Source organism: Drosophila hydei, unplaced genomic scaffold (genome assembly GCF_003285905.1).
Source record: "Drosophila hydei strain 15085-1641.00,03,60 unplaced genomic scaffold, DhydRS2 tig00000060-arrow-pilon, whole genome shotgun sequence".
In the NCBI taxonomy this organism is placed as follows: Eukaryota; Metazoa; Arthropoda; class Insecta; order Diptera; family Drosophilidae; genus Drosophila; species Drosophila hydei.
Genome location: NW_022045656.1, coordinates 7,672,181 through 7,683,648, shown reverse-complemented (window position 1 = coordinate 7,683,648; position 11,468 = coordinate 7,672,181). Strand labels below are relative to the sequence as shown.

Below are 11,468 nucleotides of genomic sequence, written 5' to 3'. Positions count from 1 at the left end.
AGAACTGAAACTTAATTCTATACAGCAAACATCCTCTAATTCTTGCAATTAATTGTATGTATCTCTATACTTAGTTTACCCATGTTCAGCAAAAAATTTAAACAAATTAATTTAGTTTAATGTTGTAATACTTTCAAGTGCCAAATTTTGATATACAAAGAAAATTATGTTTCAGTTACATTTTAACTATTTCAACAATATACTGCCATTGCACAATTAAAACCTGTATTCAGTTGCATTTTTTGTTAAATGCCAAAAACATTTTGCTATTTTGGCAGTGGCTTTTTTTAAGATTAACAAAACAAAAATTGGGCCTAAAAACCTGGCAGCAAATTTTCAGATTAAACCATAACTAAAAAAATACCATTAATGAAAAATAATAAGTAATTAGTAATCAGTTATCAGCATCAGTTGCCAAATGCTTAGATTCCGTTTGTGAGAGCAACAGCAGCAGCAGCAGTCGCAGAATCACTACCCCACTCAACTAAATACTGCACCTGGCCATTGCACATACGACGTTTGGCGCGAATGGCAAAAGATTCACCGGCATCGATGCGATTCATGGCTCCACCAAAGTATCTGTTCACTGACTGCTTTAGATCAAGCATTGAATGCCCATTGGCGGGAGCACCGCCACTGCTGGTGCTGCTGCTGCCATTTGTTACTGTGGAGCTGGTAGAGTTGCGTCGACTGTCTGTCGGTGTGCCACAGCGAGACTTCTGCGGTCGCTGGCGCAACAAACGGCCATGGGTGGGCTTCTCTGGAGGAAGCAGTGGCGCAGGTGGCTGCAGATCTTTGGCATATATGGGAAAGTAGTGGCTGGGTATAGGATTAATTGTAGTCGTGTTGATCACCTGTCAATAAATAAGGATATCAATATATATCACACATGTAGGCAATAATCATAATATATTTGTACACTCACCTCAACGGCCGTGGTCAGACGACGAGTGCGTCGTCTGCGCACCTCCTGATTAGGCCCAATGGTAATATCTTTGGCACTCAGTCTTCGCTTAATGGTACGGACCATTCGTGGCTGTTGTGCGGCTGCCGTTGCCTTAGCCAACTCAATGCTGCCCAACTGCTTCACGTTCTTTAGCTTAAAAATGCTATTAATAATGCCCGCGACTCCAGCTGCGCCAGCACCGACGCTTCCATTGCGTTGCTGTGCTGACTTCTTGGGCGTAGCCATTAAGAAGGGATTATTGCGACCGAGAAAATTTGCCGGTGGCGGTATAATGAGATCCAGCGAGCTGGTGCCACGGCTGCTGCTCGAATTCTCATCTGAAGAGAGATCACAGTTGCGGCTGTTGTCGTAACGTTTCGACAAGCGGAATGCCTTGCGTTTGCGGCTATTGCTGTTGCTATTACCATTAATGTTAGCAGTGGCATCGAGCTGGGGTGGAGCGGGCGCCAACAATTTGCTGGGTTCACCATCGTTAGCATTATCATCTGCCAAATCAGGCGTGCGCTTACCCGAGTTTTTTATCTGTTGACATAATCATTGTTTGCATTTAATTTAAGAAATTTTGTATATTTTAATGTATATCTACCTGTAGATCTTCAATCGATGTCTCCGGTTGCTCCTGTTGCTTATTTTGCTTTTTGACTTTGTCAATAATCTGCTTGATGGGTATTTCATCTTCGCTGGTATCGACTTCCGCCTCAGCCTCGGCTGCCTCCTCCTCGTCATCATCCGTATGAAACTCGTACACATCTTTCGCAGTCGAAGTTTTTGTTGTCATGCTTTCTTTCACTGCATTTGACTGTAATTGAACGGGCTCCACATCTTCTTCTGGCATCAAAAGCAATTTAAACTTGTCAAGCAACAGTTCATCGCACAGTACGTCCTCTGCCTGCAGAAATACGCGCGGCGTCAATGGTGGACCGCTGTGCCGCAATGCGTAGTAAGCTGGTGCACGCTTGAATTCCCGTCCGCACACAAAACGATCGGAATACTCCTTAAGCGTTTGCTTAATGCGCTCCATCAGTGTTGTCTCCGGCAACTGGCGCCACTCTTCGCAGATGGGCAGCTGGTGTCGCTGTTCCAGTATAAACGGCCAAATGTCCTTTAACAAATGATGATACTTTTGGTGCTGATGCTTGCGCAAATTGTAGAGCGTTATGTGCAACATATCCACCCAATCAATCTGCAGGCGACGTATAAACTCAACGCCATCATTGCACACAGTGCAACAGAATACAAAGAAGCTGTTGAGATGAAATTCATTTTAGCTCATCATGAAGTTTACTTAGTTTTGTATAACTCAAACTAAATTTTTGTTTCACACCTTTTTTTTTAAATATATTTAAAAACGAAATAACATTGATTTATAGGTGAAATCGGTTTGTCACACTTACATATCACCGCGCAGCAGCTTGCGCTTAAAGTTCTGCATGCATTGGGTGTGAAACCAGTTTTTGCACTTGCAGCACTGTAACATGTTGTGATCGAATTTTCCAGGCTTTCCGCAATAGCAATAAATTTGTTCCTCATTAACGCGATGCTTTTCATCCCAGCTAAGCTTGTCAGCCTGAAAATAACAATGCATACTATTTTAGTTGTATATCTTTAGAACACATTTAAGGATTAACTCACATGATAGGGCAGCTGCCGGCAAATGCCTGGCGGTTTGTTGGCCTCTAGTGCTGGCTGCATTTTCATGGGTTTTGCGCAACGTTTGCAGCACCAGATGCCGCTGGCGATTTCGGTGGTGCAGCCACGGTGATAGCCACGGCCGCAACGTTCGCAAATTTCGACAATATCCTCGTGCTGCGCCCGCTTGCAGGCCACGCACATCGGTCCACTTTGGTTGGCTGTTGTGCCGCCTGTGCTTGGCTCGTTACCCAGTTTGCGAAGCTTCTCCAGCTCGCACCATTGCTCCGACTTGTCGTCGAAACGCACGAGATACTGATCATCCGATTGTGCTATTATGGTGCCCAAATAGAATCGCCCATCGTTGCATTTTATGAACACATCTTCCTGCAGCGCATAACTGATCGGTGCGGGACTGTGTGCTGCCGGTGGTGGTGTGGGTGGGGTGGGTGGTGCCGCAGTAGCCACTGATATTTCAACTGCTTCCTCAATGCTCTGCGTGACCGTGTTAAAGCTCTGCTTCAGCAGTGTCGTTGGCGAGAGCACGCAGCTATTACTGCTGCCGGGTGATTTTATTGGCGAGCTTAATGTTTCTGGTGTTGTGGGCGGTGTATGCGGTGTTGTTGTTGTGGAGTCCGGCTCGTCTATAACTATAACAGCAGCAGTGGCGGCACTGCTGCTGCGACCTGTCGAGCAGCTGCTGCTACTACTGCAACTACTGTCAGCTGTGCTGCTATCAATAAGCGGCAGAATTGCTTTGTGCTGTATAGCGGGTATAATGGGCGAGGGCTGGCAAAGATTTGGTTCTGTGTAGTGATTGTTGATGCATATGTTAATGCGATCCAGCACGACGGTCGACGAAGGTGCTGCATTATTTGGGACATTGCTAATTGCAACGTTGTTGTTGTTATTGTTATTATTGCTTACTGGCACCAGCGGCGGTGGCTGTAGTTTGGGCTGTAGATTTGGTGGTGTTGCATAGTAGGTACCAACTGGTGCATACAATTCCGTGGCAGGAGTAACGGCAGTCGACGATGTGGGCGTGGCATATAGCTGATTTAATTGGTCAGTTGATTTATTAAGACTATAAACATTGGGTGCTGTGCTTATAATGCGTATGTTGTTTATGTTATTTGTCTTAAAGGGACTCGATTGCGGCTGCGTCTGCTGCGTATAGTTGTTGGTTATTTGAATGCTGCTCGGATGCGTTGCTGCTCCTGTCGTTGCTGTATTTGCATAATAACGCTTCGCGCCGCCTAGTGTCGGCGGTAGACTGCCGACAGTATTTGTCGCAAGTGTTGGCGGAGGGGGCGGCAAAATTTGATAGGTCAACCATTGCTGCCGATTTGGCGTCGCAGCTGATGGTTGTGTTAAATAGCTGTATGTGGTTGTAGGTGCAGCGACAGCGCCAGCAAATTGCGGCGCCACATTTGACGCATTGCCGTGGTCATGTGGTTGCAAGTGAAAATGGTTGTTCATCATTTGGATAACTTTATTGTGCAGTTACTTTGTGCGCAGTCTTTTCTAAAATATTCAAACAAAACAGTAAAAAAAAGAAACATTGGTTAAATTCCATTTCATATATTATGGATTGTAAGGCAACAAAACTGGCGCCTTTTTTTAAGCAATTTGTTGCTGCTCACAATCACTCACACAAACATACACACACATAGCCATACGGAGAAAGAGAACACAGAAACCGTTTGCGGGCCCTTTTGTATTCTACTTCTTACCTACATTTTTTTCTCACGCAGCCGTGCACGACGAGCCGCAATTTTAAACCTGCCTTTACATACCTTTTATTGTGTTTCAACACATATATTAAATTAGTATAGCATTAAATTACATTCGTTATTTAGATTTAAGTAATTTTGTGCATATTTTAGCATTATAGCAAACAAAAAACACTAAAACAATCACTTGATTCGGCAATTAAAAGTGTCAGCCATTTTTCAGCATATGCACAGTGTTAGCGAATGACCTGTGTTAACTGATCAGTGTTGGACAGGGCACTTTAATAGAGACCCTTTACTTTTCATTGTAGCGAATTAAAAATTATACAGTATTTTATTGCATACTATTAGTAACAGTACAATGCCAAACCATTTGGTTTTGCTAAACAAATTTTAAATTTTAACTCTTGTATTTTTGTCTCGCGGTAGAATATACTAGCGAGTACTCGATACTTTAAAAACTATATAAATAGCTGCAGCGTTGTCTTCGATAGGTTTTTGTTCGACAGCATTGAGACCGATGACGATAGACAGTACAGAGGAAGAAGAAAATTATTTTATTCGTGAAATTCAACAATTACGCTGTGCATTAATTTGTTAAAATAAATACTTAAAAAGTGGAATTGTGAAAAGTGATTGGAAAATTGAATAATAACAAAGTGCGAAATAAGTGAATAACATAATATTTCCATTCGTAAAACGTTTATTAATCAAGAAAACAGCTGTAAAGTGTTGCGGTAGGTAACATACACACACACACGAAAAAATATATGGTGACTGGATGTGGAATGGACTGTGCCTATAATGAAAATTCATATTCATTGATACAAGTTTTTTTCTGCAATTTGTCTGCAGTTCCGATTGTCGTTTTATATGTCCAAAACGCGTGCAAGCCTTAAGGCCGTGCAACTAAAGCACGAATCTACGGAAGAAGAGGAGGACGAGGAGGACCAGCAGCAACCGCGACCACGTCGCAACATGCATACAGTTGGTGAAACAGGCAGCGGAGTGCCAGCGTTTTTGGCCAAACTCTGGCGGCTGGTTGAGGATAGTGATACAAATAATTTAATTTGTTGGAGCAAGGTAGGCCGCCATATTGTTTATTTACATATTTTTTTTGGCTTGGCATGGCAACAACAACAGAAATGCAGGTGATTTAATTCTGCCTCGACTTTCACTACGTCATCGTTTGTCTGCACATTCGTTGATATGTTGTTGTTGTCATTGTGCTCACTCGCACGTATGCAAGAGGACTGCTCTCTTTTTGATGTTGATGTTGTTGTCAATTTGCATAGGCCGTACGGACGTGCGTACGTGCGTGCCCTCCATCCAATGCATCTCTGAAAATTTTCCATTTGTCTGCTCCGTCCGTCCGTCTGCCTGTCTTTCTGTCACAACTCAATTCAATTTTGTTTTTCTGCCCTGTGTGTTTCTCATTCTGTTTTGGGTTTGCTTTCGCCAAGTGTTTGCCGAGATAAGCAAGCTTTTTTCCCCATTTTTGTTTGCCATATTTCACACGCTTTTTTTCATGTGTGTGGCTTTATAATTAGATAAATATGCCTTTTGTAAAAAAAATTTTTTTCGGCACTCTTATCACCGTATAAGTGAATTTTAAAGCCTGATAAGAAGTATCAAATCTTAATTCTGTAAGCTAATAATTTGTATTTATCAAAGCTATAAATAGTATAAATATGTTAATCTGGGTTTCACCTATATTCGAGTTCTTACTTTTTACAAAAAGTTTACTTTATTAAGTTTTCAATCACATTGCGTCACCCGTTTTTTAAAATATATTTGAAATTGGTCGGCTATATTTAAAGTTTAATCGTCATATTAGTTATACAACCCGTTTTAATATCAATTTTCATAAATGATAAAAGTATGAAATATTTGCTAGTCATATACAATTACAGTTACAATTTCTTATCTCTATTATATTTTATATTGTATCAGGATGGACGCAGTTTTATTATTCAAAATCAGGCCCAGTTTGCTCGTGAGCTTCTGCCATTGAACTACAAGCATAACAACATGGCTAGCTTTATACGGCAATTGAATATGTGTAAGTTGACAAATAAGGCTCAATTGATTTACTTTCAGTAGTGAACTAAGTCTTTGTTATGAATTTCAGATGGCTTTCATAAGATCACCTCTATTGAGAATGGTGGTCTACGATTTGATCGAGATGAGATTGAGTTTTCGCACCCGTGCTTTAAGCGCAATTACCCCTACCTACTGGACCACATAAAACGCAAAATATCCAATACGAAGACCGTGGATGAGAAGAGCGTGCTTAAGCAGGAGACTGTATCGAAAGTGCTTAGTGATGTAAAAGCTATGCGTGGTCGTCAAGACAACTTAGACTCTCGTTTTTCGGTGATGAAGCAGGAGAATGAAGCCTTATGGCGCGAAATAGCCTCGCTTCGCCAGAAACATGCTAAGCAGCAGCAAATCGTGAACAAACTGATACAGTTTCTGATTTCGATAGTGCAGCCATCGCGTAACATGTCCGGTGTGAAGCGTCATATGCAACTGATGATCAATGATACACCGGAAAATGCTCGCAAGCGTAATGCCAGTGAGTCGGAAAGCGAAGGAGGTCCCGTCATACATGAGTTAAGCGAGGAGCTGCTTGGAGAGGTTATGAACCCGAACAGCCCTTATTCCAAGCATGATGGAGAGAGCGTTTCACCATTAGCTATGGAGCGCCCACGCTCAAATGCCAGCATTACCAGTTCGCAAAATTATGACTACTCGAATCAGAGCGCCGAAGATTTTATTACTGCTCAGCTTTTGAATAGCGGCGAAGCTGCGACCAATGTTACCCGTTCACCTGGTGGTCAACAGGTGCTTTACACAGTCACCGAGGCACCTGATTCGCATGTGCAGGAGCAGCATTTTCAGTCCAGTCCCAATAGTGTCTATAACAGCGATGACCAGTTAAATGTGCTCACCACGCCAATGGTACGAGAGCAAGAAGCACGCAAGCGTCAGCTGCTGAAGGAGAGGAACAAACTCCGCCGGAATTTGGATATTCTTGGACAAGTTGATTTGGATATGTCTCCGAAATCCACGCGCACGCATTCTGAATTAAATCAGCAGCCAGAGGTGAATGTAATGCCTCAACCAGTGTTGGTCAAGACGGAACCGGAGCTGAGCAGTGTAGCTGGGAGTAGCATGCCTTCTTTGTTGGAACCTGAGTCGAACGATGCGGATCTGTACAATGTAAATTTTATAAGCAACGATATGCCAACGAACATTTTTGAGGTATGTTAAAAGAGACAAGTAAAGGACAAAAGGATTAACAGTAATATTTGTGGTTTTGCAGGATGACTCATTGATGTCCACCACTGGCATGGAAGAGCAAGCTTCCAAACTGGATCAACAGCAACAGTTTGGACGCACTACAGTAAATAGCGGAAAGTTTGCCGATATGCCGATCACCTTTGATTTGACCAACAGTAACACTGATAACCCTTTGGTAACTGATGCCAATTTGGCGTCTACTTCGAAAGCCGCTGCAGCTGCCAAGGATATAAACAATGAACAACAACAACAGCAGCAGCAACAGCAAGCAATGGCCGTTGCCAAGTACACAGGCGATAATGGAAACGATTCTCGAATAACTGGATTGTAAGTAGCTGAGACAAAACTATTTATTTGCGAATCGTTAACTAATAAATATTGTTTTACATATTGTAGGGATGACGTTTCCGGTCACTTGGATAGCATGCAAGACGAGCTTGAGACACTGAAAGATCTTCTACGCGGTGAAGGCGTTTCTATTGATCAGAACATGCTAAAAGGCGTAAGTGCCAATCTGATTAAAGTAGCTTTAGTTAATAACTACGTTCAGCTGTCCGTGTGTCCGTTTAATTAGTCAATTCATAACATTTATGTATATTCTATTTTATGTAAACATTCAGGCTCCGCCGAAGGGCGTTGCTGGCAGGATTCCCGTTTTGCAGCTGTCCGACGAGGAGCTGCTACTAAAGGTCACCGCGGTGCGTCTACATAGTTTTGATTTGCGCCCGCGCTATAAAATAAATGATAAAACAAAAGAAAAACATTTTATTAAATTGTATTTATTTGTTATTCTGCTTGCAGCTGTTCAATGATTCGGATGTCTTGGATAACTATGGCCTATCCTTTTTAAATGACAACATGGTCGGCGATAAGAAAGGTGTGTAAGCTATCAATAATATTTAAAGCTATACTAAATTATTTTGTGCAATTTGCAGCAAATAGCGGCTCTGAGCTAATGGCATATCAGCCCAATATGTATGATCTCTCTGACATTTTGGACACAGATGATAACAACAAGCCAAGTCAGGATGTTATCAATGGGCGTGAATTGCAGACTCAGAGTTCTGTCCTGAATACCCCGCGCCACAATTTGTAGATAACTTTAGACAATAAGAATTAGTTATAGGAGCAGCTCAAACAGAACATGGGCGAACAAATTGTTTTTACAATATTTTAATTTCATACAAATACAGTTATATATTATTAGCATATATTAAAATCATATATATATATATATATATATATATATATATATATATATATATATATATATATATAATTTTAATTTAAAGCTAAGAGACAGTCCTCTAATTTTTGTTTTATTTTTAACTTTTTTTGGTAGTTTTCAATGGTTTTACTTTTAGAAGGAAACTAACATAACTATTTATTAATCTTACTGTTGATATGCCTTACGCACTATATATAAAATATATAGAACATTTGATTTTCCAAGTTTCCCCTTTAATTTTGCAAAATTTTGAACATTTTAGATGTAATTTTGCAAGACTAAAAACGCAGTTTAATTAGATTTTATATTAAAGAAAAGAAAGTGAAAACGAATTAATTTTAGTTTTATGGAATTAACACATATTAAATATATATACATAATAATCGGGATTATGCATGTAACATCAATTATATCGAACATAGTTAATAGAAAGTGTATACAAAACATACATAGTAATTAAACTGTTTCGATCACAATACATACACTATAGATACCTTAAAATTACTACTTCTGCGTAATAAAAATTAATTTTGAAAGCGTTTGAGCTGCAAACTATATATCTTTTTATTTTCATTTGGAATTGCTCCACGTCGATAAGGTGAAGGAAGTATTGATTGAGTATTTAGTCAAAAATGTATTATGATAATACACCGACTTTCAGCTGAATCCAATCCACCAATCTATATCGGTCTGAAATGGTCCTTGATTTTGGTTTTAACAGTCGAAAATAAAAGAAGTATTTCGTTAATGATTTCTGCGTGTGTATGTATAATTTATTTTGTTTTGTTGATACAACGGAATAGATATGAACACATACAACATCGTTTTAATAAAAAACTAAATTAAATAGAAAACTTAGTCTAATTAGCGTCTTACAAAATTCTATATAATTTGCATATAATGTAAAAATAATACATTTAATGTGACTTAGACTTGTTCGTATGCGTAAATACCCAGAGAAACAGATTTGTAATAATATTAGGCTTCGTCCTTGTACTTAGCGTCCTTCAGAATGCTGGCAAACTCGAATTTGACTCGTTCGCGCTCCGATCTGGGCATGCTGCGCAGTGTGTCCACAAGCGACAGGCAATAGAGCTCAATTGGATCATTGATAGGCGCTAATCTGGGTAGAGGAGCTGCCATAGCTTTCCGCTTGGCCGCATTTGCCATGATATCTCTGCCGGATGCACTGCGCCTCGTGAGCGCTGCCTTATAAATGGGCTCAATGGTCACCTCGCCATTGGACAGCGCATTGTTATGCCTGTATTGAGGTTCGGCTTTAACGGTTTGATTGTGGTATTGCGGCTTAATGTCTATATTCTGATCATGCGACTTAATGTCCTGCTGTGACCCCTCATCGGCATTGCCCATTATCACCATGGGCATAAGCAGCGGCGAGGAGGCCGGAGAGTTGACTTCCATATTGTTGTGGTCATTGCTGCTGCCGTTGCCATTGACAGCCATTGACTCTTGCAAGGTGACATCGGGCTTGGGCTCCATGACTAGCAGCTCAGGCACGATTTCATTATCACTGTGGCCGCCCACATGCGTCGAGCCATCTTCACTGTTGTCATCGTCCAGCTCAATGATATCATAGTTCTCTGTGAGATCAATTCGCAAGTGCTCTGGGTCTGGGTACAGAAAACTGTTGCTGTCGTTGTCGCTGCTGCCACCGTTATTATTATTTGTATTATTATTGGTCTGGGTTATGTAGGATTGTGCCTTTCTCACATTGTACGTTTGTGCTGTGTTTTGTAAAAATGATAGATCCTCCGTAAAGCGCCGCTTGCGCACATTCGGATTTACCTGACCTGTTTCCAGTGCTTTAATCTCTTGCAGATAATTGTACCGTATGTTCTTCCATTTCGTTTGCAGAAAGCGTGCTGTTTGAGTACAAAAACGGGGATGATTAACACAATGAAGGTAGATTTTAAACTAGGGATGTATGTAAAATATGAAATAAAGGAATCCATATTACTTTCATTTAATGATATTTAAACTGATTAAGAGAATTTTCATACGAAATTACCACATTTTTCCATATTTTTCCCCTCTCGATATTACATATACCTTACTTAGTATTTTACTTACATGAAGCGCCCAGTTCATTAGCTATACGATCCCATATGTCCACTCTAACGGGATTTCGGCGGTAATGCGGATGGCTCACATCGTAAATGGCAGGATTGGAGCGAACCAATTTTATAAGGCGATCATCTGTGTATTATTTTGGGAAAAATCGTTAAAATCTGTGTCGCAGTACATTTTACTTTCTACGTTCTTCTCAAACCGCAGACGCAGCAACAACAACAACAGCAGCAGAACCAACCCTTAGACCGTCTTCTCTATTAGGGGAAGACTGTCGTGTGTGCGTGAGGCCGCTGGGGGGTTGATTCTGCACTTTTCAATTGTGTATTGTAGTTACCAAAAAAGGACTCTCTTACCGAACTCGGGTCCAGTTGTCTCACGTTCTGCGTAATATCGCTGCATTTCTCGTTTTATCATTTTCTTTTTTGTTGTTATTTTGACTGCTTTTATACCCACAGGCAATTTGTATTTGTTTATGTTTGCAATAGCAGCAGCAGCAGCAGTTTGGCTTAATTTG

The 11,468-nt window shown here is 40.8% G+C and overlaps 3 protein-coding genes across 4 annotated transcripts; 1 reads left to right on the top strand and 2 right to left on the bottom strand.

The window, feature by feature from the left end:
* Positions 1-250: 250 nt before the first annotated feature.
* LOC111595402 (polycomb protein Pcl) lies at positions 251-4,586 on the bottom strand. The gene is made up of 6 exons (XM_023309111.2): positions 4,393-4,586; positions 2,600-4,120; positions 2,362-2,534; positions 1,554-2,211; positions 926-1,489; positions 251-854 (listed from the first exon to the last, which is right to left on the bottom strand). The coding sequence occupies exons 2-6, from the start codon at positions 4,076-4,078 to the stop codon at positions 423-425; spliced, it is 3,306 nt and encodes a 1,101-aa protein (XP_023164879.2). The 5' UTR covers positions 4,079-4,120; positions 4,393-4,586; the 3' UTR covers positions 251-422.
* Positions 4,587-4,902: 316 nt separating this feature from the next.
* Positions 4,903-8,822, top strand: LOC111595403 (heat shock factor protein). 2 transcript variants are annotated; one of them, XM_023309112.2, is made up of 8 exons: positions 4,903-5,066; positions 5,185-5,412; positions 6,283-6,391; positions 6,461-7,596; positions 7,658-7,962; positions 8,032-8,137; positions 8,437-8,512; positions 8,571-8,822. In XM_023309112.2, exons 2-8 carry the CDS (start codon positions 5,203-5,205, stop codon positions 8,729-8,731), a joined length of 2,103 nt encoding a protein of 700 aa, XP_023164880.1. In that variant the 5' UTR covers positions 4,903-5,066; positions 5,185-5,202; the 3' UTR covers positions 8,732-8,822. The 2 variants fall into 2 exon arrangements, with proteins under 2 accessions (XP_023164880.1, XP_023164881.1); XM_023309113.2 differs by lacking the exons at positions 4,903-5,066; positions 5,185-5,412 and adding an exon at positions 5,959-5,975.
* Positions 8,823-9,734: 912 nt separating this feature from the next.
* On the bottom strand, positions 9,735-11,383 carry LOC111595533. Its single transcript, XM_023309316.2, has 3 exons — positions 11,308-11,383; positions 10,955-11,080; positions 9,735-10,746 (listed from the first exon to the last, which is right to left on the bottom strand). The coding sequence occupies exons 1-3, from the start codon at positions 11,366-11,368 to the stop codon at positions 9,842-9,844; spliced, it is 1,092 nt and encodes a 363-aa protein (XP_023165084.2). The 5' UTR covers positions 11,369-11,383; the 3' UTR covers positions 9,735-9,841.
* Positions 11,384-11,468: the final 85 nt, after the last annotated feature.

Bases quoted from the DNA above. Each gene is read 5' to 3' on its own strand.
- LOC111595402 (XM_023309111.2), bottom strand. From the start codon at position 4,078: ATGATGAACAACCATTTTCACTTGCAACCACATGACCACGGCAATGCG. The intron at 2,535-2,599 runs GTGAGTTAATCC...TGTTATTTTCAG, and splicing joins GCCGGCAGCTGCCCTATCAT to GCTGACAAGCTTAGCTGGGA. The intron at 1,490-1,553 runs GTAGATATACAT...TTATGTCAACAG, and splicing joins CATCGATTGAAGATCTACAG to ATAAAAAACTCGGGTAAGCG.
- LOC111595403 (XM_023309112.2), top strand. From the start codon at position 5,203: ATGTCCAAAACGCGTGCAAGCCTTAAGGCCGTGCAACTAAAGCACGAA. The intron at 5,413-6,282 runs GTAGGCCGCCAT...ATATTGTATCAG, and splicing joins ATTTAATTTGTTGGAGCAAG to GATGGACGCAGTTTTATTAT. The intron at 8,513-8,570 runs GTGTGTAAGCTA...TGCAATTTGCAG, and splicing joins CATGGTCGGCGATAAGAAAG to CAAATAGCGGCTCTGAGCTA.
- LOC111595533 (XM_023309316.2), bottom strand. From the start codon at position 11,368: ATGATAAAACGAGAAATGCAGCGATATTACGCAGAACGTGAGACAACT. The intron at 11,081-11,307 runs GTAAGAGAGTCC...AATAATACACAG, and splicing joins GACAACTGGACCCGAGTTCG to ATGATCGCCTTATAAAATTG. The intron at 10,747-10,954 runs GTAAGTAAAATA...GTACTCAAACAG, and splicing joins TAATGAACTGGGCGCTTCAT to CACGCTTTCTGCAAACGAAA.